The sequence below is a fragment of the Eretmochelys imbricata genome, chromosome 17, assembly GCF_965152235.1.
Source record: "Eretmochelys imbricata isolate rEreImb1 chromosome 17, rEreImb1.hap1, whole genome shotgun sequence".
NCBI lineage: Eukaryota > Metazoa > Chordata > Testudines > Cheloniidae > Eretmochelys > Eretmochelys imbricata.
The window spans coordinates 218,326-241,014 of NC_135588.1; the positions used below are offsets into that span (position 1 = coordinate 218,326).

The 22,689-nt window shown below is 42.2% G+C and overlaps 1 protein-coding gene across 5 annotated transcripts in view; it reads right to left on the bottom strand.

The window, feature by feature from the left end:
* MYO1C (myosin IC) overlaps positions 1–22,689 on the bottom strand; it is a 108,649-nt gene that overhangs the window by 65,612 nt on the left and 20,348 nt on the right. For 2 of the 5 annotated variants that reach the window (XR_013348233.1, XM_077836389.1), the window contains exon 2: positions 11,674–12,327. The exons of 2 other annotated variants lie outside the window; for them this stretch is intronic. Coding sequence is in view for 2 of the 3 variants with exons in the window: in XM_077836389.1 (XP_077692515.1) it covers positions 11,674–11,895 (222 nt within the window). In the remaining variant the exon portion in view is untranslated. Of the gene's footprint in view, positions 1–11,151; positions 11,244–11,673; positions 12,328–22,689 lie in introns of those variants that run through there. One more of the 5 variants, XM_077836391.1, reaches the window with a different exon arrangement.

A 22,689-nucleotide genomic window follows, 5' to 3' on the forward strand; every position in this document is an offset into this window, starting at 1 on the left:
GTACATTCCAAGACAGAGTCTGTTCTTAAAGCAATTCTTTGTAACAACAACTACTCACACAGAGAGAGACTCAAAGCAATACTCTGTAACAACAGAAACAGCACCCAGAGACTCCCCGCCCTTTTGTTGTATTCATCTTGCTTTGTTAACAATTGTGATTAAAATAGAGATAGAGGATGTATGTGGATGGATGCTTGGTGTGGATAATAACTGAATGATCAGGGACGTGCCAGCCTAAGAATCCAGTGTCCATCGGCTGAAGAAGGCATCAAGTGGAAATAACCAGAGGACCCCTGGAGGGCAGACTGGAATCCACCCAACAGCCTCAAGAATGGGAGAACCAAAGAACAAGATAACATCTAGCAGCACGGAGCCGTCAGGAATGTGCTATCTGCTGACTGATTCAGCAACAGCATGATGAAGCAATTCCCATAGACTAGCATAGGAAGAAATTCCTATAAAAATGGACTCTAGAAAGTGAGAACTTTGGGGTCTGATTCTGCAAACCAACTTCCAGGAGCATCAGATGTGCATCTGACAAGGCCCTGCTCCCTCCTCATGTCCAGGCCTCCTGGCCAGTGGCTTGGCATGAGCAACTCTAAGGCTGGTAACTATGATAACAACCTTGCAGAACCTGTGTGTGTGTGTTTGTATGAATGAATGTGTGAATAAATATGAGACTGAATGGAACGTTATAGCTATAACTAACTGCTTACTATGATTCTTTCTGTATTCACAATAAATGTGGTATTTTGCCTTTTCCCCTTTAATAAGATCCTGCTGATTTTTATTTTATAGGTATAACACCACCCCTTCAGATTCCCCTAAAGAGAGAAAAATTAAGGAGAAGCATGTATGGTTCTCAGATTTTCAACCTGCTTTTTGCTCCGAGTCTCTCCTTTTCCGGTTTCTGCCATTTCAGTAAGAGCTGTGGAGGGTAAAGCTGTGTTTTGGACTAGCAATAAACACTGTGAAAGCCAACACACACCAGTTTAATTTTGGTAGCATCCTTCACATAAATTGTACCACGAAGTGCTCTAGAGCTCTACGATATAAATACACAATGAGAGACATACAGGTAGGCAAGGCAGATTTTCTGTTGAGGCTTAATGAGACGGAGGGCTCATGAGACAGATACAGGGAGGGTGTTCCAAGTGCCAGGACACAGAGAAGAAAACTCTCATGCTAACAGTGGCCACATTGTGTGAGGAAAATCAGGGAACCAGGGCTAAATAAGTAGAAGGAGCAGTGCAGAGATAAGTTCGCTACATCCCTCGCCCCACTAACTCATCACTATAGAGCACTACATAGGCACAATCAACGGAACTCTTTCATATGGGAAGGGGCCACTTTTAATGGGGGGTGGCCTCAAATCTCGAAACTGTGACTCTCCTGGGCAACTGTGTTAAGAAGAAACTTATATTGGATTATGAATTGAAAACATTTCCCTATTTATGGTAGATATGTGGCCCCCATCACTGTAATATCTGTGGACCTTACAATCTTTAATGTATTTATCCTCACAACCACCATGAGAGCAGGGGAACTTAAGCAGAGAGAGGCTAAGTAACTTGCCCAAGGTCACACAGGAAGTCTTTGGCAGAGCAGGGAACAGAACCCAGACCTCTCAAGTCCTATGCAAGTCCTCTAACCAATGGCCTACCCTTCCTCTAGAGTAATACCTTGCAATTTTTAAACTGAAGTTGTCACTACAGGGAGGAAATAGTGGGTATCACCTCCACAACTACCTCCCATTGCTTCACTTGCAGCCCCAGCAACAGCTGTAGTGTGAAACTAGCCAAGGCTGCCTCCCCCAACCCCTCCCAGGGGAGCCCTGAATAGACAGAAAAAGAAGAGAAGCCAAGAGCCAACCATCAGTTACAACTTCTGGAGTCCCTGCCTCAACACAGCCTGGAATCTGCTCTAACTTGTGCCAGCTGGCTACAGCCTTCAAGAGACTGTACATGAGCTAGACACAGCCAAAGCACAGTGTCCACTAGCCACATCCCTCCTTGCACCTCGGGCAGTGGGGAGGAAGGCACAGGAGCCAAATACACTGACACTGTGCCTGCTGGGAATTCCTCCACCCTAGGCAATTCCCCAGCAGGCAACTTACAGGTTGATTCTGCTTCCTCTGCATCATGTGCACCTTGGCACAGAGCAGAACAGACCAAAGAATCTGCCCCAAAAGTACTGAGTGCAACTCCTTGATCGTTATTAAATAATATAGAAAAGAAGAGCTGGAAGGGTCTGCAAGAGGTCATCTCGTCCAGCCCACAAATACCCATACAGCTACATCTGCAGAGCCCCCTAGTGTAGATGCAGCACATACCAACAGGAGTTTTTCTGCTGACACAGTAAGGTTATCTCCTTGAATGATATTCACGGTGCTAACAGAGGAACTTTGTAGACAGATGCATCCACACTGCGGTTTTTGGCAACACAGAAATGTCAGGTAAAATCAAATAGATGGTACCCCCCACTGTTTTTTTCCATCTCCAATGCCCATTAATTTATTAAAATTTAATTAACCATGGAACAATTTATCAAGGGTGGATTTTCCATCACTGGCAATTTTTAAAATAAAGACTGGATTTCTTTTTCTTTTTGAAGATATACTGTCGTTCAACAGAAATTATTTTGGGGGAGTTGTCAGTGTTATACAGAAGGTCAGACTAGAAAAATCACAATGTTCTGAGAGACTTTCCGCTTTCATTAAAAAAATAAATAGAAGTTTCTATCCTTCATGGCTGTGGAGAAAAGCTCAAACCAGAGTGTGTCTGAAAGACTCAAAAGCCAGAGGGCAAATTTAAAGAACCGCATAATTTTTTTTTAATTCTTGTGATTTTTAAGTTGATTTCATGATTTCTGGGAGCTTGACTCACGAGTTTTGAAAAGCTGGGGGTTGGCAATTCTGAGAACAACCTTGCAATTCATTCCTCCTGACCAATACTTTATTGCAAAATGCCCGAGTCACATAAACCAATTCCTCCACTCACCCCAGCAAAGCATATTTAGCAGCATCTTTCACCCCATACATCAAGCTGATGGTGGGGTAGGACAAAGGAATCAGCCACAGACTCCAGCTCCTATGAGCAGCTGTCAAAACAGGGACTGCTGCATTGGGGCGGGAGGGGAAACGGGTTAATTAGGGCCCAGCCAAGGCCACCTCTTCCCCCCGCTACGCCTCCACCCACCCATTCAGAGCTATGCAAGAGACACCCCTCCAGCACAACTCTGGGTGCACTAGGACCCAGGTATGCCTCCCCTACTTTCCTCCCCATGGCTGGGGGGAGGGGGGGGGGAGGGAATTGTCGGGTGGAGCCAGCCAGAGAATCCAGCCAGTAAGGGCAGCTGCAGAAGCACCCAAAGCAGGGAGGTTCAGAGAAATTTCTGTATTTTTGATTGGACCTTCTCTGACCTGTGCTGATTAGCAGTTTGTGCCAACCCTCCTGCTCCTCTACAGTCTTTACACCTCAAGTTAACTTCACAGGATCTGCCCCCCTTACCCTCTTCTCCCGTATCCTGACCCCTCAGTGCCCTTTCAGTGATCCCTCTTCCCTCACTTTTCTTTCAATTTACCTAATTCGCTCCTTACTAAACCCACCAAAAAAAATTGTGGAATTAACACACAGTTTGCTACCATCACATGCTGCTTGTATGTTCCACTGCCTTTTCCCTCCCTGAGTCTATCTGGTCTATTTCAACTGTAACCTGTTTGGGGAGCAGAGAGTGGTCTAGTATGTGCACTGCCCAGCACAATGGGGCCAGTTCTTCATTGGTCCTCAGACACTACCATAATAAACATGATTATAAATAATAAGAAGATACACAGGTCCTTCATTTCTTTGGTACTTTGGAACTATACCATTTATCAACTGGATACAAAATTCTTCAGCTAACAGAGCAAATTTCCATATGCGTAGGTCCATTGACACAGCCTGCACACTGATCCTGCATCTCTGTGCTTGTTTACACAGTTTTTGCAATGATTTAACCAAACTGGCAGGAAAAACTGATCTACTTAAATCAGTGCACCTAAGGTGACAAGCTGTCCCAATTTTATAGGGATAGTCCCGATATTTTGGGCTTTTTCTTATACAGGTGCCAATTACCTCCCACCCCGTCCTGATTTTTCATCCTTGCTATCTGGTCACCCTAAGTGCAACTCCTTAGTGTGGATGAAGTTATAGTGGTATAGAAGTGTTTAACTTGTATAGCTTGTTTTGGTAAATTTACTGAAAGAAACACATGCAATTTTATAACTCATCCTGTAAAAGTAGTTGGAAACAAACCAGGACCAGCTCCATTGAATTACAGCTCTCAGAAATGGTCACTAGCTCTTTCACCAGTCACTCCCTCAGCCCAGGACATACCATTTCAAACTGAACATATCCTGTGATTAAGGAAGAAGTAGTATGTCCTCCCTAAGAAACAGAACATTTTTCTTCAGCCCTATCCACTGAGACTAACATTTATGACTCAGTATCTTCCAGCTTCCCCCAACACATTTCTTACTCAGCTTCCCAGGCTCTATCTCAGCAGAAACAAAGCAGTTACGTTTGATTTTCAAAGACTTTTAAAAACTGAGTTTACAGTTTTAAGAATAATCAGGAATGATTAGATTGCTTTATTTCTAAGGCAAGGGTATCAAACCCATCCTCCACAGGTCTGGTCTAGCACTGTAGATGTATTTACATGGCCTGCAGGACAATCAGGTTCTGCAGACCTGAGCTTTAACTTCAAGTTTTGAGCCCTCCAGGTTGTAAAGATAACATTCTAAATATAAATTTACTGTAAACTGGGTGTACAGACAGCCTGAAACACTTTCTGAACGGAGTGAACTCTTCTATCCTACCATTAATTTTGACTTGCTACTTCTCAAGCCTAATTATGCTTTAAAAGGGTCAGCATTAACTATTTCGCTGCTGACCAATTTCAGCAGATGGGATGCAGAAGGGGATGGAAAGAGAGACTTGCTGGGTGTGAAATTGTGCATTGCTACAGAAAAGGTAGTGCACAGGAAAGAATGGTCGGAAAGAGAGAGAGAAAGGAGGCTGGGGAAAGAAGAGAAAGGTCAGAAATAGTAGTGATTATAAAGGGGAGCACATTTTCCCACTGAGTGATAACAAGTGTGACAATAAGGTATTGAATAAAGAAAACCCACCTGAAAGGTTGGTTAACTTATTCTAGCAGACAAAGGTACAACTACAGCCAATGGCTAGAAGCTGAAGCTACACAAATTCAGACTAGAAATAAGGTGCAAATTTTTACTTGTGAGAGTAATCAATCATCAGACCATCTTACCAAGGGTTGTGGTAGATTCTCCCCATCAGTGGAAATTTTAAAATCAAAATGGCATGTTTTTCTGAAAAACAGGCTCTAGCTCAATCTCAGCTGTGGGACTTGAGGCTGGAATTAATACAGGGAAATCCTATGGCCTGTGTTATGCAGGAGGTCACCTAGATGGTCCTTTCTGGCCTTAACATCTATGTCCTTCCTCTATGGTATCATCTCACCTACTGACAAAGCAAAACAATGGAATTTAAATCAAAGACTGATTCTAAATCTGAAGCTACCTTTGATACAAGTCCTGTTCTCTGGCTGCCTGCTTTCTTCTGGAACTCACTGTTTACCCCTTGTGACTTCCTACATACCAGAAAAAAAAATAATTGGGACACTGTTGGAAATGGTATGTTAAAGCCACATGTCAACATCAGGTGAAAACACAGTGTGTATGGACATGTAGTTCAAGTGCCTTTCCATTGTAATCACAACTTTGGTGCTGAGTGTCCATCACGTGGTTCCCATCCATACTGGCCTACTAACAGCATCCTTGCAAAATTCCGCAAGCAGAGATCAGGAAGAGGATTTTGCAAATTTTCAAATGACAAATTCTGCTGGAAAAAACTACACTACTTGGGTGACAGCCGCATTGTAATTGGGCACCCCAACATGACTGTATTTATAATGTAGGTAATGCGGCCTAATTCTGCTTGTTGTGTCTTTGTACCAAACTCCAGAACCCAAGGGACCAACTTGGCTACAGCAACATTGCAAAAAGCAAAAGCCAGTGTGTGACTAATTAGATGGTCAGTGGCTGGTATGGGAGAGAGGACTCACTGACAAGACAACATGCTAATGTCTTACATAACAATACCCTCTACTGAACATGTGAGTAGTAGTTGAACTGCCCTGAAGTTAACTGTACACAAATAATTATTTTTATGATAATAAATCTCATTCTATATGTGTGTTGTTTGAAATTTAAGCAGAGAGAAAAAACTAAATGAATATTCAATTCTACATTTGAATATCAGGGTCTGGAAGGGACATTTAGTAGAATGCTATCCCTAGCATGGGTAAGCCACTTTGAGCAAAGGACAAGAGAAAAATCAGAATTTTAACAAAAACAGCAGAGAATCATCACTAGCACAGTACAACTGTGTAACTTTTAACTCATAGAGAAGTGAGTAGGTCAGTGGCTGCCTCACTCAAGGATTGTTTATCAAATAATTTTCTCTTTTTGATTTCTTTAGAGTACTACAGGAAAGGTAACTCCTGGAGCTGGTGTTCTAGAGGTTATAGCTGGGAGTTTGGGGAACAGTGGCTCACGCTCAGAATCTGGTCTTCTCTCCCTGATGTTGCCCTCCTGATTCACTCACCATTTCTTTAGAATTTACTTCCACACTATGCTATTGTTCTGAAAAATGTTTGAGGAGGGAGAGGAATGCCACAAGTACTCCTTTGACAGACGCCTTTAAACAGTTTAATTTCAAGGGCCCTTCATATTTTGACTATTAAATAATAGAGGACATAAGCTGGAACATTTTAGAAATACCAATGACACAGCAGAGGGGAAAAAAGCCTTACTTTTGTCCTAGTAAAGTTTGTTGTAACATCTCTCCTGACAGCTTTTGCTTTTAAAACTGAAGATGTGGAACTCCTGTTACTCCAGCTATCTAAACTTCAGATTCATTCATTCCCCTAAAATGCAAAGTAGAACAGGAAATGCTGGCAATTAAATCATGCTGTGTGTATTTTAAATATATATTACATGTTTGTCACAGGGACTTGGAGAAGGGAAAATCAGAAGTGAGGAGAGAAAAATATGTCATTGAATAATTCTGCTGGAGTTTGAACGTTGTTTATTACTACGCATATAGTACCAGAGATGTATTTGAAACTTCTTGTGTTTGACAGCAAGACTCCTGCCCCGTGTAGTTCATAATCTAAATGAGAAAGAACACAAAAAGCAAGGTAATGCTGATTTTACAAAGGAAGCAGATCATGTAATTTGTTCCAGCTTTTGTGTGTTGCTTTATTTTCTTTTTTTAAATGTCAGAGAGCAAGTGTAGATAAACCTGGAGCAAAGATTAACAATGGAAAGTAAAGCAGTTTTAAGAAAGAATTTGAAGGATGAGAATGAGGCTGTTTATTGCATAGAGGGGATACTCAGATTTCAGTCAGCAAGCTAAACAGAAAATATCTGTGAGAAAAATGAAGTGGGCAAACCAGAAAGAGATCAGGGAAACTTACAGAGTCAACACCGTGGATTTCTATATTTAGGGAGCTGGCATTTTTGCTCTTTACCAGGTGGCACCAGCTGTGTAAATCAGTTAAAAAGATGCTGCTAGTTCCAGTATCCACAATGATTCCAGTATCAATGAACTAAAACCTAGATGGCTCTACGGTAAGGTTGGGGCATAACTGGTTGGAAAACCATTCCCAGAGAACAATTATCAGTGGTTCACAGTCAAGCTAGAAGGGCATAAAAAGTGGGATCTGTCCTGGGTCCGGTTCTGTTCAATATCTTTTTTAATGATTTAGATAACGGCAGAGAGTACACTTATAAAGTTTGTGGACAATACCAAGCTGAGAGGAGTTGCAAGTGCTTTGGAGGATAGGATTAAAATTCAAAATGATCCAGATAAACTGAAGAAATGGTCTGAAGAAAATAGGATGAAATTCAATTAGGATAAATGCAAAGTACTCCACTTAGGAAGGAACAATCAATTGCACACGTACAATATAGGAAATGACTGCCTAGGAAGAAGTGCGTGGAAACAGATCTAGGGGTTATTGTGGATCACAAGCTAAATGAGTCAACAGTGTAACTGTTGCAAAAAAAAACAAAAAAAACAAAAAAAAAAAACCCATGATCTATGAGGAAAGATTGAAAAAACTGGGAATCCCGCCCTGTGTGTCTACTGGTGGGGACATGCCTGCTGTTACTCGAATTGCCCCTCTAAAAGAAGAATCTCAAAACCAAACCTCTAGAGCTCAGTCTTCAGATGCCCAGCTCATATGCACATATGGGGGATGGGGTGTTAACGTAGGCACTACCAGGATTCAGGACACCTTCACTTAAGTGCCCACTTTGGCCTCGGAGGTACTATCTACACAAGATAGATCAGTATCCAAATTACAATAAATGCCACCAGTAGTGCAGCTGTGTTGATGATAGTAACAAAATAACCTCTAGTGTAGATGAGACTCAGGTGGCTTTACCACCATATCTCAAAATCTGCTCTGAGCCATGTTAGAAAAACGATGGTTAGAATACCAAGGGCCTATTTATGCTATTACTCCCAACAGAGGGCCTGCACTGGGGCTAAAGCAGTAATGAGAGAATTAAAAGAAAAATAGGAAGATAGGAATTGCCTTTCTGGATCAGACCTGGATCCTATCCAGTCCAGTATCCTGCCTCAGACAGTGGCCAGTAACAGATGCCTCAGGGGAAGATGCCTCACATTATGCAGATGTTGGATAATCTGCCCCCACATTAGGTCTCCTCCTAATCCCTAATAGTTAGGGATTGGTGTAAAATCAGAACCATGAAGTTTTTAATACCACTTTCAACATCGGTTAGCATTAACTTTGAATATTCTTATCCATGTAAACGTCCAATCCCTTTTTCAGTCTTGCTATGTTCTTGTCTTCAACAACTTCCTGTGGCAATGAGTTCCACAATCTAATTATGCATTGCACGAAAAAGTATTTCCTTATATCAATTTTGTATTTGCCACCTTTTAATTTAATTGACTGTCGCCTTTTTCTTGTGTTATGGATCAGAGAGAAAAGAAGTTCCCAACGACCACTAATTACGGTATATATTTTTGTCATGCCTCCTCTTATTTGTCTCCTTTCTAAGGTAACAATCCTACTCTTTTCAATCTCTCTTCATAGGAGTGTTTTCCAGGACCTTGATCATTTTCACCAACCTTCTCTGAACCTCCTCTAATTCTGCACTACTGAGAATTGACAGAGTTTGGCTGGCTGCTGCTTCTCCAATACAAATGCTAATTTTAAACATAAGAACAGCCCTACTGGGGCAGCCCAATTGCCCATCTATCTTGCCCAATATCCTAGCTTCTGACCATGGCTAGTACCACATGCTTCAGAGGGAATGAACAGAACAGGGCAATTTTGAGTGATCTGTCCCTTGTCATCCAGTCCCAGCTTCTGGCCGCTGGAGGTTTAGTGGCATCCACAGCAACGGACACATAACTCGCCATCTTGGCTAATAGACACTGATAGACCAACCTATCCTCCATTAACATATCTAATTCTTTTTTGAACTCAGTTATATTTTTGGCCTTCACAACATCCCATGGCAACGAGCTCCACAGGTTGACTGTGCATTGTGTGGAGAAGTATTTCCCTTTGTTTGTTTTTAAAAGGATGCCTATTAATTTTCATCACATTCCCTCTCTCCTCCTCCATCATTGCTGCCTCCTCCAGCTTCTCCTCCCCCACAGACTGTACAGGGAGAGTCTGACAGGAGGCAAGCTGCAGAGATTGTCAGTGGGGAATTGTATTCATTGCCCAAGCAACAGACTGTGTACTGTGCTTGAACTGTCCCATCTAGGTACCTAGAGCAGCGGTTCTCAACCAGGGGTACATCAACTAATCTAGATCAGTGGTTCTTAAACTTTTGTATTGGTGACCCCTTTCAAACAACAAGCCTATGAGTGCAACACCCTATAATAATCAAAAACACATTTTTTTATATTTAAACACTATAAATGCTGGAGGTGAAACGAGGTTTGGAGTGGAGGCTGACAGCTCATGACCCCCCAAGTAATAACCTTGTGACTCCCGGAGGGGTCACGACCCCCAGTTTGAGAACCCCTGATCTAGATTCTTGCCTAGTTGTACAATAGGCTACATAAAAAGCATTAGCAAAGTCAGTACAAACTAAAATTTCATACAAAGAGTTGTTTATACTGCTCTCTATACCATACACTGAAATGTAAATACAATATTTATATTCCAACTGATTTATTTTATAATTATATGGTAAAAATGAGAAAGTAAGCAATTTTTCAGTAATTGTGTCTTGTGACACTTTTGTATTTTTATGTCTGATTTTGTAAGCAAGTAGATTTTAACTGAGGTGAAACTTGGGGGTATGCAAGACAAATCAGACTCCTGAAAGGGGTACAGTAGTCTGGAAAGGTTGAGAGCCACTGACCTGGAGCATTTTAACTGCAGAGTCCACAAGGGGCAGTCCAAGTGCAACACACAGCCTGTGGCTTTGGTGGTGAATCCAGCACTGCCCTAACCCATTCAAAACCACTCCTATCAGAACCTCACTGCACAGTATACACTTGTGCCATGGGGATTGTGAAGAATGCACCCCCCCATGCTGTTTGCTGTGATCGTAAGACCCGAGTGGTGAGTGACACACACACACACACTTTATATACATTACATGTGTGTTTGTAAAATTACTTGATTTAAGCCCAAATTAGTAATTTCATAATTACACCTTAAAAAAAATCAGAAGAATTACTGAAAGTTAGTAAGGGTTGGCATCTCTGTGATATCACACAAAAAGAACCCCAGAACATGATACATATGCCCTCCCCACAACCCCAGCATATTCCTGCCTCAGTCTCTTCCCACCCTCTGTACCCCCACATACACTCACCTCTTTAAAATATAAGCCCCAAACCTATCTTATTTTTCTTCTCCCCATCTCAAGCACTCACACTTAACTTTCCAAGCAGGAGTTTTCCATTGGAAATTGTGTGTGTGAAACACAGGGACTTCCTGCTGAAACCCTGAAGAATTCTCTCCATTCCTCTCAGTCTGGACACACATTAGAAAGACTGCAGAAGAAAACAGCAGTTAAACAAATCTTACCGCAGCCCTGAACTTCATTTCCGATCCTTTTCAGCTCACAAGGCACTTTCAGAGAGTCAGTTATGCTGTCTCAAAGCAAGAAATCTGAGGTCAACTCTCTTCAATCAGTTGCCTTTTTTACTTTTAATGACATTTTTGGTACTGTCAAGAACCACTCCTGCCTACGCAACTCCTACCGGAGCCTGATAAAGAAGGCGTTGTACAAGGAGGAGAGTGAGCAAAAAAAAACTCTCCTCCCCTTCTAGACTGAGAGAGAGAGAGACAGACACACAGATCACAAGCTGAAGCTCAAGATAAAAGAAGCCTGCTGCCTGTATGTGGAGCACAAGCTGTCTAATAACAGAGAAAAATTGAAAGAAAAGAGGCTGGAAACCTTGGTCCAGAGCCTACAACCCAAAACCACAGGAAAAAAGCAAAGGCAGCAGCCATATGTTCTGCTGTGGCAAAATTTGCACAAAAAGGCAGCTACAAACAGGAACAACATCAAGTGGGCTACACTGAATCAAACTCAAACACACTGACCTGCAAGTCCACAGCAAAGTTCCTGAGCCTGAAGCTGTAGCTCCTCTCATGACTCCAGCAAACCAAAGGAACCACTGCAGGAACTTTGATGGTAGGAAATGGTTGATTTTCTTGTTTGTCCTTGCAACAGTTTAGCACATGTACCCAGCAACATTCTTTTCCAGAATTGTTGTGAAGCATCCACACCCGAAGCTCCTTACAACCAGAGTTGGACCAGTGCATGCTAGCACACCTGCAGCACTTATCCCATAGTGCCCAGTATTGCTGCTGGCAGTAGGGGCTTTTGGGTTATTTCCCAGCACGAGGCACTTCATTATAGGACGCAGTTATGAGTCCCCCTGCATTGGGGCAGTTGCAACCCTCTACGTTTCCTGGCCACACTGGGGAGTAGTCACAGGATGGCAACAATTCAGCACGATCAGAGCTTGAAATTGTCTCAGATATTGCAGCCGTCTGCACTGTGCTGGAATGGATGAAACACACTGCACTCCAGCTATTCTAGGCGCAGAGCAGCCCCCAGGTAGTCATACAAAGCTGCTGTAATTTATGGCAGACTTGGAGCTATCGTCAGCAGTGCTAGAGGCCAAGCAGTCTCTTGAAGGGGATCAACTCCACACTGAGTCAGGAGATTTGATTTCCCTTCTATCTAGACTTCTGTAACAAAAAGTATTAAAAGGCAATAAAATTTTTCCAGCCATACAATTTGATTCACAGCAACATGCCAGCAGCCAAAGGAGTTTCTCAAGAGAAGATGAGTACTGGGTGGTATGTCTCAGAATCCAGAAAATTGCAATCTACACGGACCATACTGCCATGAATTTCCCTTTTATATTGTTTCATGACTATCCCTCTCTTCAAATAGCTCACAACATGGGGCGCTGCAGCTAGCCACTACCTGGGCAAATTATTAAAATGGAAGGAGCACCTGCACGTGCTGGGTGCTGTCCATGCACAGCGGAAGACAAAGTTCCTGTCCTGAAATCTATAGCATGTCAAGATACTAGACTGACAATACAACCTTCACTGACTGAGCCGTTGTTCAGAGTCCCAATTAAAGAGATTTGTGCTCCAAGTGCCTTGTATGCATCTATACAGAGGGACTTCTACTCTGACCCAAACGAGACCTAGTTCAGATTCCCTGGTTTTCTGCAGAAACTACACCCTTCTTTGCATCTTCAGGTCTGGTAAAATGAGGCTATTCCTGGTGCCTTGTGTTGTCTACTCAAACTTTTCTGAGATTAGCCACCAGGACTGGAGCTATTTCAGACAATCAGTACTGGCCAGTTTCCAGGGACTTGGGGAGGTCAACAGCGGTACCCAGTCAAAGCCCCTCACTATTCAGTGACTGTAAAGCTTTGGAGGAGAGTGGTCACGCAGAGCTCAGTGCAGCATAGAGGGGATACAGTAGTAAAGATAGGTTGGTTCCCTTCCCTGAGTATACTCTTAAGAGTAGAAGGGAAGATTGTTCATTCTTCAGCCATTAGTCTGGTGATTCTCATATATCTGAGGATCCTAGGTCATATGCTAACATTACTGTTCAAACCACAGTTTGTTTGATGGAAAACAAAATGTTTGGATGCTATAGCTCAGTGGTTTGAGCATTGGCCTGCTAAACCCAGGGTTGTGAGTTCAATCCTGGAGGGGGCCATTTAGGGATCTGGGGCAAAAATTGGGGATTGGTCCTGCTTTGAGCAGGGGGTTGGACTAGATGACCTCCTGAGGTCCCTTCCAACCCCGGTGATCTATGAGATTGTATTTTTCATCTGTGAAGTACTGGCATGTGTGTCTAGGAACTGCAGAGAGACCATTAAGGTTTATAGTTTGTTGGCAAACTGTGACAATGGGTGGTGATCAGCTGCCCTCACGGAGAGGAGCAGAACCTGGAAAAAAAAAAAATCTAAAGACTTAAATTTCTTAACCGGGGTTACTCCACCTTAAACTTCCATGTACTTCCAGAATTTCTGCTCCAAAGGTAAAGGAAATTCCCCATTTCAAGTCTTCATGGCTGCTAGCATCACCTCAAGTCAACCCACATGAAGGTTTTCTTCCCCCCCACCCCCATCTTTTCAGTGAAACTGCCTACCAGCAATACGTACCCCTTAGATTTCCATTATAAGCCCATCTTGTCTTATATGAAATATGGCTGGATATGGATAATACTGTAGCTCACAAAAGCTTATGCTCAAATAAATTGGTTCATCTCCAAAGTGCCACAAGTCCTCCTTTTCTTTTTGCGAATACAGACTAACACGGCTGCTGCTCTGAAACTTGGATGAGGGATCTCTTAAAACCCAGATAATTGAGGAAGAGGTGTTCGCTATTTGGTGTGGCACTCTGATCATACTGACCCAATCCCCCAGTGTGCAGCTAGGAGACGTTGTTCTGTGCAGGTGCCATCTTTTAGAGGAAACAGAATACTAAAGCCCTGAACATTTGTGGCAAGGATCCTACGGCACTTTTGAAAAGAGTTGTGGCATCAGCCCTGGTGTCCTGGCCAGATTCTAGTTTGAACAATTACACTGTCTCCCTTATTTCCCCCTACAGTTCTAACTGGCTGCAAGTTCTCTTTTCACTTCTTGTCCTCAACTTCTATGGAGTTATGGTGAACTGTTAAACAATTGCTGCATTCCAATAAAAAGCAAGCTGTGTTTCAGCAGTGGGTGAAAGTATTCCTATAGCTCAGAAAAGCTTTGTGATCCTGGCTGAGAGGCACTATTTAAAACATGCCATTCTAAGTCTCATGTTTATTGTACTCTGGCTTCAGAAAGCACTGAAGTACACTATGCTATACTGACATGTTGACACAACCCACACCCTGGCTCTAAGCAGCCCCCTGCTTGAAAGGGCCTGGTATGTTTACAACTGCAGTACTGTAGTTAACCTCACCTCAATCTGGAAAGTGAATTGGCCTTTAAAATAAAGCTCCAAACTAGAGGAGCTAGTGTATTAGGAATTTGTTTAAAGAGCTGCCCAGTTAATTAAGGCGGCTTCTTCAGATCACATCTGCACTATACCAAATTTTGTGTCTGGTGGGTGTGTGGGAAGGGGCATGGTTACAATAGCATGGACCCCTGAAAAAACTGTAAAAACATTGATCGGTTCTGCAGCATAGGAGAGACCAAACCATACACAAAAATCTTGCTGAAGCTTTGCACTTTTGGTGCTGTAGTTCAACTCAGGAACACAGTTAAAACCCAGTTTAGTTCAACTTACATTCCAAGAATAAACTATGTTTTAACCCTGTCAGGTCACCACTGTTATAATGCAGTGGTGTGGATGGCACCTGAGCCTTTCAGCTTTACTCTGGCCCTTTCTGAAGAGAGTTAATTCCCATTAGCATTTTTCTAAAATCTCTCTAATCCTAGCCTGGATTCCAGCCATGGAAGGAAAGAGACAATGCAATACATGTGGGGAATTACACATCTGCACCACAGAAGGTTATTAGGTGAGTGAAACTTCATCAGGCACCTCACACGTAACAGCTTCCCTCTCTCTTCAGAAAAATCCCACTTTATGAACAAAATTCTGCCTCAATCTCACCAATACACTTGTGCCACACCTCAGGACTGGACCATCATCACTCTTTACACAATCCCTGCTTATTGATACAGAGATTCCAAGGCCAGAAGGGACCACTGTTGTCATATAGTCCGATTTCCTGGTTAGCACAGGCCACAGAACTTCCCAAAAATAATATCTAGAGAATATCTCTTAGAAAAACATTTAATCTCGATTTAAAAATTGTCAGTGATTAGAAGAGTTTAAGTCTAAGTAGGCAAGACAGAAAGAGAGAGAACCATACTTTAATCACCATTTTACAGATCATCAACTTGAGGGTTAGAAAGATTGATTACCCTCTCAAGGCCACAAATGGAAGTCTGTGGCAGAGACACTAACTGAACCCAGTTTTCCTCACATCCCAGTGTAGTGTCTTAACCGCAAGACCATCCTTTCATCAGCTAGTGTATTGTGCTTCTGGGAGAGATGCAGATTATAAACTCTGTGGGCAGAGAACACTGCATTTTTCTCTATGTTTGGACTGTGCCCAGAACACTGATGGCACTCAAATAATTAACAACCATCACCGCACCTTCAGTGCAATTCATCTTCTGGTTTTAAAAGCATTGACACTGGATGGAAGAAGAGAAACAAGGTGCTAGCAGGCACATTACTGAAAGGAAAAAAGAGTCCAGTACAGACCATAGACTACAGGTTGATTTGAGAAAGTAGAAGATAAATCAATAAAAGTGATCTGAGCTGTGATGTTAAGCCACATTGAATCATGTTCCACATTCTTCAGACTGGTTTCAGAGTAGCAGCTGTGTTAGTCTGTATTTGCAAAAAGAAAAGGAGTACTTGTGGCACCTTAGAGACTAACAAATTTGATATAAGCTTTCATGAGCTACAGCTCACTGCATCGAATGCATTCAGTGGAAAAATTCTTCAGACTAACATCCTCCCCTTCCTAATGGCCTGCATCTGCCTCTAGTTCACACAAGCAAGCTCTCAAAACATCTCTCCACAGTTGCTAAAGCCCTGATCAGGACAGAACAGGCAATATTCCTGCTTTTGAAGCTATAAAACTGCAAAGGATATGATCAACTCCTGCGGGAGGGGAACATAATCCTATCTTTGGGGAAGTCTGAGTTAGGAGAGAACCAACTGTGTGTAGATGGGACGGGGGTCAAAAAGCATACAGGTAAAATGCCTTCTGTTTAAAACATATTGATCCTTGACCAATATGGCTCAAAGGCAATCCAAGCAGTTTCTTCCTTGCCAGCTAGGCGGAAGTCAATGACAATCTGTGCTGGGTGCTAAGGACAGATGGAGGTTCCATTGCTACTAAAGGCAGAGATGTGAATCAACTTTTCCAAGCCCCTTCACTCAGTAGTGACTCACTGAAGTCTTGGATGAGAGCACTGGGACTGCTCTGCCCACTACTGATAAGCCGTGAATTCCCTGCAAACTAATTCACATTCAAAACAAGGGGACAGGAAACTCTTCCTGTCAGCCCTGAACTGAAAGCAGAACATGAACTGCCTAGCTGCTCCAGCAACTGCTGGCTCTATTAAATTAAATAAATTAATGAATTTGAACCCAGCCCCATTAAACTGGCTTTGGGAAAGCGTTCATCTCCTAAATTCAGGATTCCAGGTTTTGCTATACAATATGAATCTGGAAGTCTAAGATAATGCCTTTAGTATATTCTGTACACAATACTTCATTAGCAGAGTGATGGGTTTCATGGTTTAAGTACTCAAAAAAGCCAGGAGATGCCAAGTGTGAGTGTAGTTATAGGTTCATGTACCATTTCTCACATAATACAATTTTTTCCAAGTTTTTTTCTACAAGTTCTGCTGCCTTTAAAAAATGCAAATACATGTAAATTCCACAATCTGAAAGTATTTGGCTAGATGCTATTGGAACCAACCCATCCCACACAGGCTAGGAGGGCTCCAAAAGGAAGGCTCCCTCCAGCATGTCATAGGAATTCTTTAACTGGAGAAAACAACAGGTCTCTTCATCAACCAAAAACATTCTTAAGATGCCCTGTGCTGCATACTTTAGGTGATCCAGACTGGTAACAGCACCTTGACTTCCTAAAGTAACCCAAAATATGGCCCTGAGGTTTTGAAGGACATCTAACTCACCACTTAAAAAACTCCTGTCCTCATGTATGGTTGAAATTAGCAAGAACATCTGACCTCCATGATAACTGAAATCACCAATGCCTCCTTCACAGAAGGCAACCGAACACCAGTGGCTGGCATTGTTGATGTGTGTTTCTAATAAAGCCTTCCACAACCAACCCCTGAGAACCCCATCCCTCCACAAATAAATATGCATATTCCAAGAATCCTAGGCTCAGAGACATAGACCTTTAGACCTTTTCCTCTTTTTCCTTTAAGGGGATCAACGAGCATATGGACAAGGGGGGATCCAGTGGATATAGTGTACTTAAATTTTCAGAAGGCCTTTGACAAGGTCCCTCACCAAAGGCTCCTAAGCAAAGTAAGGTGTGATGGAATAAGAGGGAAGGTCCTCTGATGGATTGGTAACTGGTTAAAAGATAGGAAACAAAGGGTAGGAATAAATGGTCAGTTTTCAGACTGGAGAGAGGTAAATAGTGGTGTCCCCCCGGGATCTGTACTGGGACCAGTCCTATTCAACATATTCATAAATGAGCTGGAAAAAGGGGTAAACAGTGAGGTGGCAAAATTTTCAGATGATACCAAACTACTCAAGACTGTTAAGTCCCAAGCAGACTGCAAAGAATTACATAAGGATCTCACAAAACTGGGTGACTGTGCAACCAAATGGCAGATGAAATTCAATACTGATAAATGCATAGTAATGCACATTGGAAAACATAATCCCAACTATACATATACAATAAGGGGGTCTAAATTAGCTGTTACCACTCAAGAAAGAGATCTTGGAGCTACTGTAGATAGTTCTCTCAAAACATTCATTCAATGTGCAGCAGCAATCAAAAAAGCAAACAGAATGTTGGGAATCATTAAGAAAGGGATAGATAAGAAGACAGAAAATATCATATTGCCTCTATATAAATACATGGTATGCCCACATCCTGAATACTGTGTGCAAACGTGATTGCCCCATCTCAAAAAAAAATATATTGGAATTGGAAAAGGTTCAGAAAAGGACAACGAAAATGATTAGGGGTATGGAATGGCTGCCATATGAGGAGAGATTAAGACGACTGGGACTTTTCAGTTTGGAAAAAAAACAACTAAGGGGGGATATGATAGAGGTTTATTAAATCATGACTGGTGGGGAGAAAGTAAATAAGTGTTATTTACTCCTTCTCATAACACAAGAACTAGGGGTCACCAAATGAAATTAATAAGCAGCAGGTTTAAAACAAGCAAAAGGAAGGATTTTTCCCCCATATAATGTATAGTCAATCTGTGGAACTCTTTGCCAGATGATGTTGTGAAGGCCAAGACTATAACAGAGTTAAAAAAAGAAAAAACTAGATAAGTTAATGGAGGATAGGTCCATCAATGGCTATTAGCCAGGATGGGCAGAGATGGTGTCCCTAGCCTCTGTTGCCAGAAGCTGGGAATGGGCAACAAGGGATGGATCACTTGACTATTACCTGTTCTGTTCATTCACTCTGGGGCACCTGGCATTGGTCACTGTTGGAAGACAGGATACTGGGCTAGAGCAGCCTTTGGTCTGACCCAGTATGGCTGTTCTTATGTTCCTTACATGCTGTTCAGTACTCAGATACCAAGACACTAGGCGCCTTTGAGAAAAAGGCACAGATAAAACAAGAAAATTGTAACACAGATTTAAATCTGGATACTGCATATACAGATCAATTGTATCCCTACGACACTTAGGTTGGAAAACAGAAGCTGGGCTGACCTAATAAACTGAAGAACTCTGTACATCCTCGCTTCCTAGTGAATCAATAAAACAGGAGATGCATGACAGGCACTAATCATGTCTATCAAAACAAAGTTCACTCCTTACAAATTGTCTCCATACAATATTTCAGGACTAAACAGTACATCTCACATGCAATCAGTCACTAGCATGTGGCTATTCTATCCCATGTACCACCAACTCTCACTTAAATGTCACCACACTTGTGGTTCAGGGGGTTGCTACCAAACTGCAGCCAAATTAGATGCCTGTCAAATAACTTCATAGAAATGTCCCAGTAGCACCACGCATTTTGAACCCTGCAGTAATTGCTGCACGAGTGTCAATAATAAAGAGCCTAAAAAATAATTCATTGTTTTCTTTACCCTATTTTATTGCAATGCTGGGTGGCTCCCCTGCTTAATCTGAGGCAATACTAGAATAATTATTTCAAAAAGTCATTAATACGAACTGTCTGACGCAGTTCAGCTGGTGTGCATTCCTCATAAGTGACTTTCTCAACAGTCCCTCCCAGTGGCAGGACCTAATCTTCCTTTTATGGGGAAAAAATGTTTTCACAGGAAAAGTTAAGTGTCCAAGGTCTGAGCATATTTCAGTGCTTTCAGCAGCCAACTGCTTCTCTAAAAACACATTCTTTCTGCACACACAAAACAGAATCTATTCCCTCCTCATTATGAAGCTGCTCCTCTCTTTCTCCAAATGCTGTTAGAATCATCACTCGCTTCTTCCACAGGCTCCGTTCCGACACAGGCAAGGGTGGATCATGCCCATCTTGCCATGTCACCTGTGGCAACAAAGAGGTGAGTCAGTTTTCCAAATCATTAGGAAAAGACTGATACCCAGAGAAACACAATAGTTGGCTGAGAAAAACTGGGCACATTTTACATGGTGCACACACAATTTAAGTTTAAGTTTGCAGCATATATGACTCAGTGGAAGAAACCTGCAGGAATAGGAGCTCTCTCTTTCTAGAAATGGTAATAGTTTTAAAAGGATTGGGGCCAGAAACTGAACTACAATGAAACCCCTTATCCCATGGACATTAGACGTGGAGTGTATGAAAAGTGCTGCTAGCCCTCATTTCAGTAGAAGGAAACAGGATTTCCCTCTGCTACTCCCCCAACAAAATCCCAGGGAAATGTTTCTAATAATAGGAAATGACTATATAAGGCCAGATCAGCACTAAAACTCTTTGCAATCTGAAAAGAACAAACAAAACAGAGGTGAGGAGAGAAGCAATTCTCAGAATGGGGTTCTTCACACTTCGTTATCCTCCAAAAGGGTAATATAGGATATTCTGGCAACTCCCCTCAACACAGCCAGGAGAGGGTGGCATAGGAGCAATACTCAACTTGTGGCTATTCTAGACGTCTCAAATTCAATCAGCACTCCTCTCCAGAGCAAGAAGCACTACTCCCAGAGCCCAAATATACACACAGCAGCACAGGGAAACTAGAATAAACTGACAAGAGCTGTTGTGATCCCTCCCTGCCCATCTACATAATAAGGAAAGAAAAAGAGCACACATGCAAAATGGAATCTCAAAGCCATGAAATAATCCTTAGATGATGGTTTTACACTGCATTGTGTGTTTGAATTGTGCTGTAATGTTTGCTTTATGCACACAGGTAGGACCTCTCCATGATTATTTTTCTCTCTGAGACGCCGAGGAGAGTCCTTGTTGGCTCTGAAAGGTACCAATGTCCTGTAGCACCTCCCAATGGGAGGAGCTAGCACTAGACTAGCTGAGAACTGTCCTCACTCAGCGCTTCCACATAATTTAATGATTTGTAGGCTCGTGCTAAGCAGCTTAACAGTTCAGCAATTACACAGCCATCATCTATACAAAGATGTATGTAGATGTCACAAAGACATCAAAACCAAGTTGTTCTCTGAGGCTGTAATTGTGGCTGAAGCAATATACATCTCGCAGACTGTCTGAGATGCAAATCCCACAAGCCCAGCTAAAGAAATACTGTCCTTTGGTTCATGCAAATTAAAGGGAATTTCTACATTAAATGCCACAGACCACTGCTCTGCAGGATATGATCAAACAGGAATGTTCCACTGTAGTTCCTGGCCATGGGTTTTATATTCCATACTTGCTCTTGTCTTGGGATAAGGCCACAGACTTTCCATTGTAGCCAAGGCCTGCTGGAATAACACAAGCTGATGTAGTACCTCAGATACCATGATAATAAGCAAAATATAAACACCAAGATAGGATAGGCACACTTCCCTGAGCTGAAGCAGTCAGCTGCACCTGAGCATAGTTAGGTTCAGAGCCTTTAAAGAGGATGGGCTACTCTAATAAGAGAGATAGGTTTGCTGACCAGAAGCCAGAATAGAGTTCTGCAGATAGAATCACTGCTTTATGTCATGTTTGTAGTTTACAGATTGTTCAGCTGCCTGAAGAGAATGTGTCCAGGCTTTGCTGGTCTATAGTCCTTTGGTTGATCAAGTCAGAAGCCGCAGAAAGGATTGTTTTTTGTTTCCATTTAACTTGGCCCACTGTTGGAATCTTCACCTACTGCTCAAACCTTAGCCCCATCACAATGCTACACATCTAGGAAAGGGTCTGCTCTCAAAAGTCTCTTATGCCTTTCCACTCATCTAGCATTTCCTTCCTGATGTTTCATATTCAGTGTATAATTGAGGACTCTATTAGTCCTTAAAAAGTTCTAAACTGCACTTGAGTGCTTTCCTTATTATACGTTTGTTTGTGGGAAGAGTTTCATATCTGTGTTCTGAATGACACACTTAGTTATGAAACTTGAGCAAAACTCACTCCAACCAAATTTCTGAGGATAATACCCTGTACTTAATTTTCCCTAGCCAATCTAGATGCTGATTGAGCAATGCCCACTGTATGATTATTAAGAAACAGTTCAGAAAAGCAACCCACGCTGGCACTGTTTGTAGTCATTAGCACGTGAAAACTAATTTATTTCAGAAAAAAATAGTCTTGGGACATTGACAATGAACAGAGAGTGTAGATAAGTAGCTTCTTGTGTATCCAGTGACAGGCTGGTACAAAGTCCCAGCTCCAGTCCTAATCCCTAAAATTGTTGCCTTCCCTACTGATGCTTGGTACTGAGTCTCAAGAGACAGTTAATAAGTCGTTTGTTCAGTTCCAGAAAGTCTATTCCTGGAGAAATGATAGATCTGTGCTCTGCCTGTATCAAGAGAGATCATCAACATGAGAACAGCAGCTGGGAAAGCAGAGATTAACTTCAATTGCCCCAACCAAATGTCACAGAGGCAAGGCCCTGTGCATCCTGCAATTTCCTGGACACACAATTTGCTGTGGACGCTGTCCCTTGATGTGAAGTTGTGCAGCAGAATCTCAGCTGCTGCTTTTTTTTTTTTTTTTTTTAATGTTTCTATCCCCTTCTGATTCCGCAGAAAACATGAACTGAGAGTAATTTATATACCATTGTCTGCCTAAGTCTGCAACCAGTCTGAAACACTAGATCTGAGTTGTGAGCTGCCTCATTCATTTCAGTGGGTTAAGCCTGAAATCTAGAAAGCTGTATTTAAAATGTCAGCACTATTAACTATTTTGTTGTGGATCACTGTGAGACAACCAGCTGCTGGGTT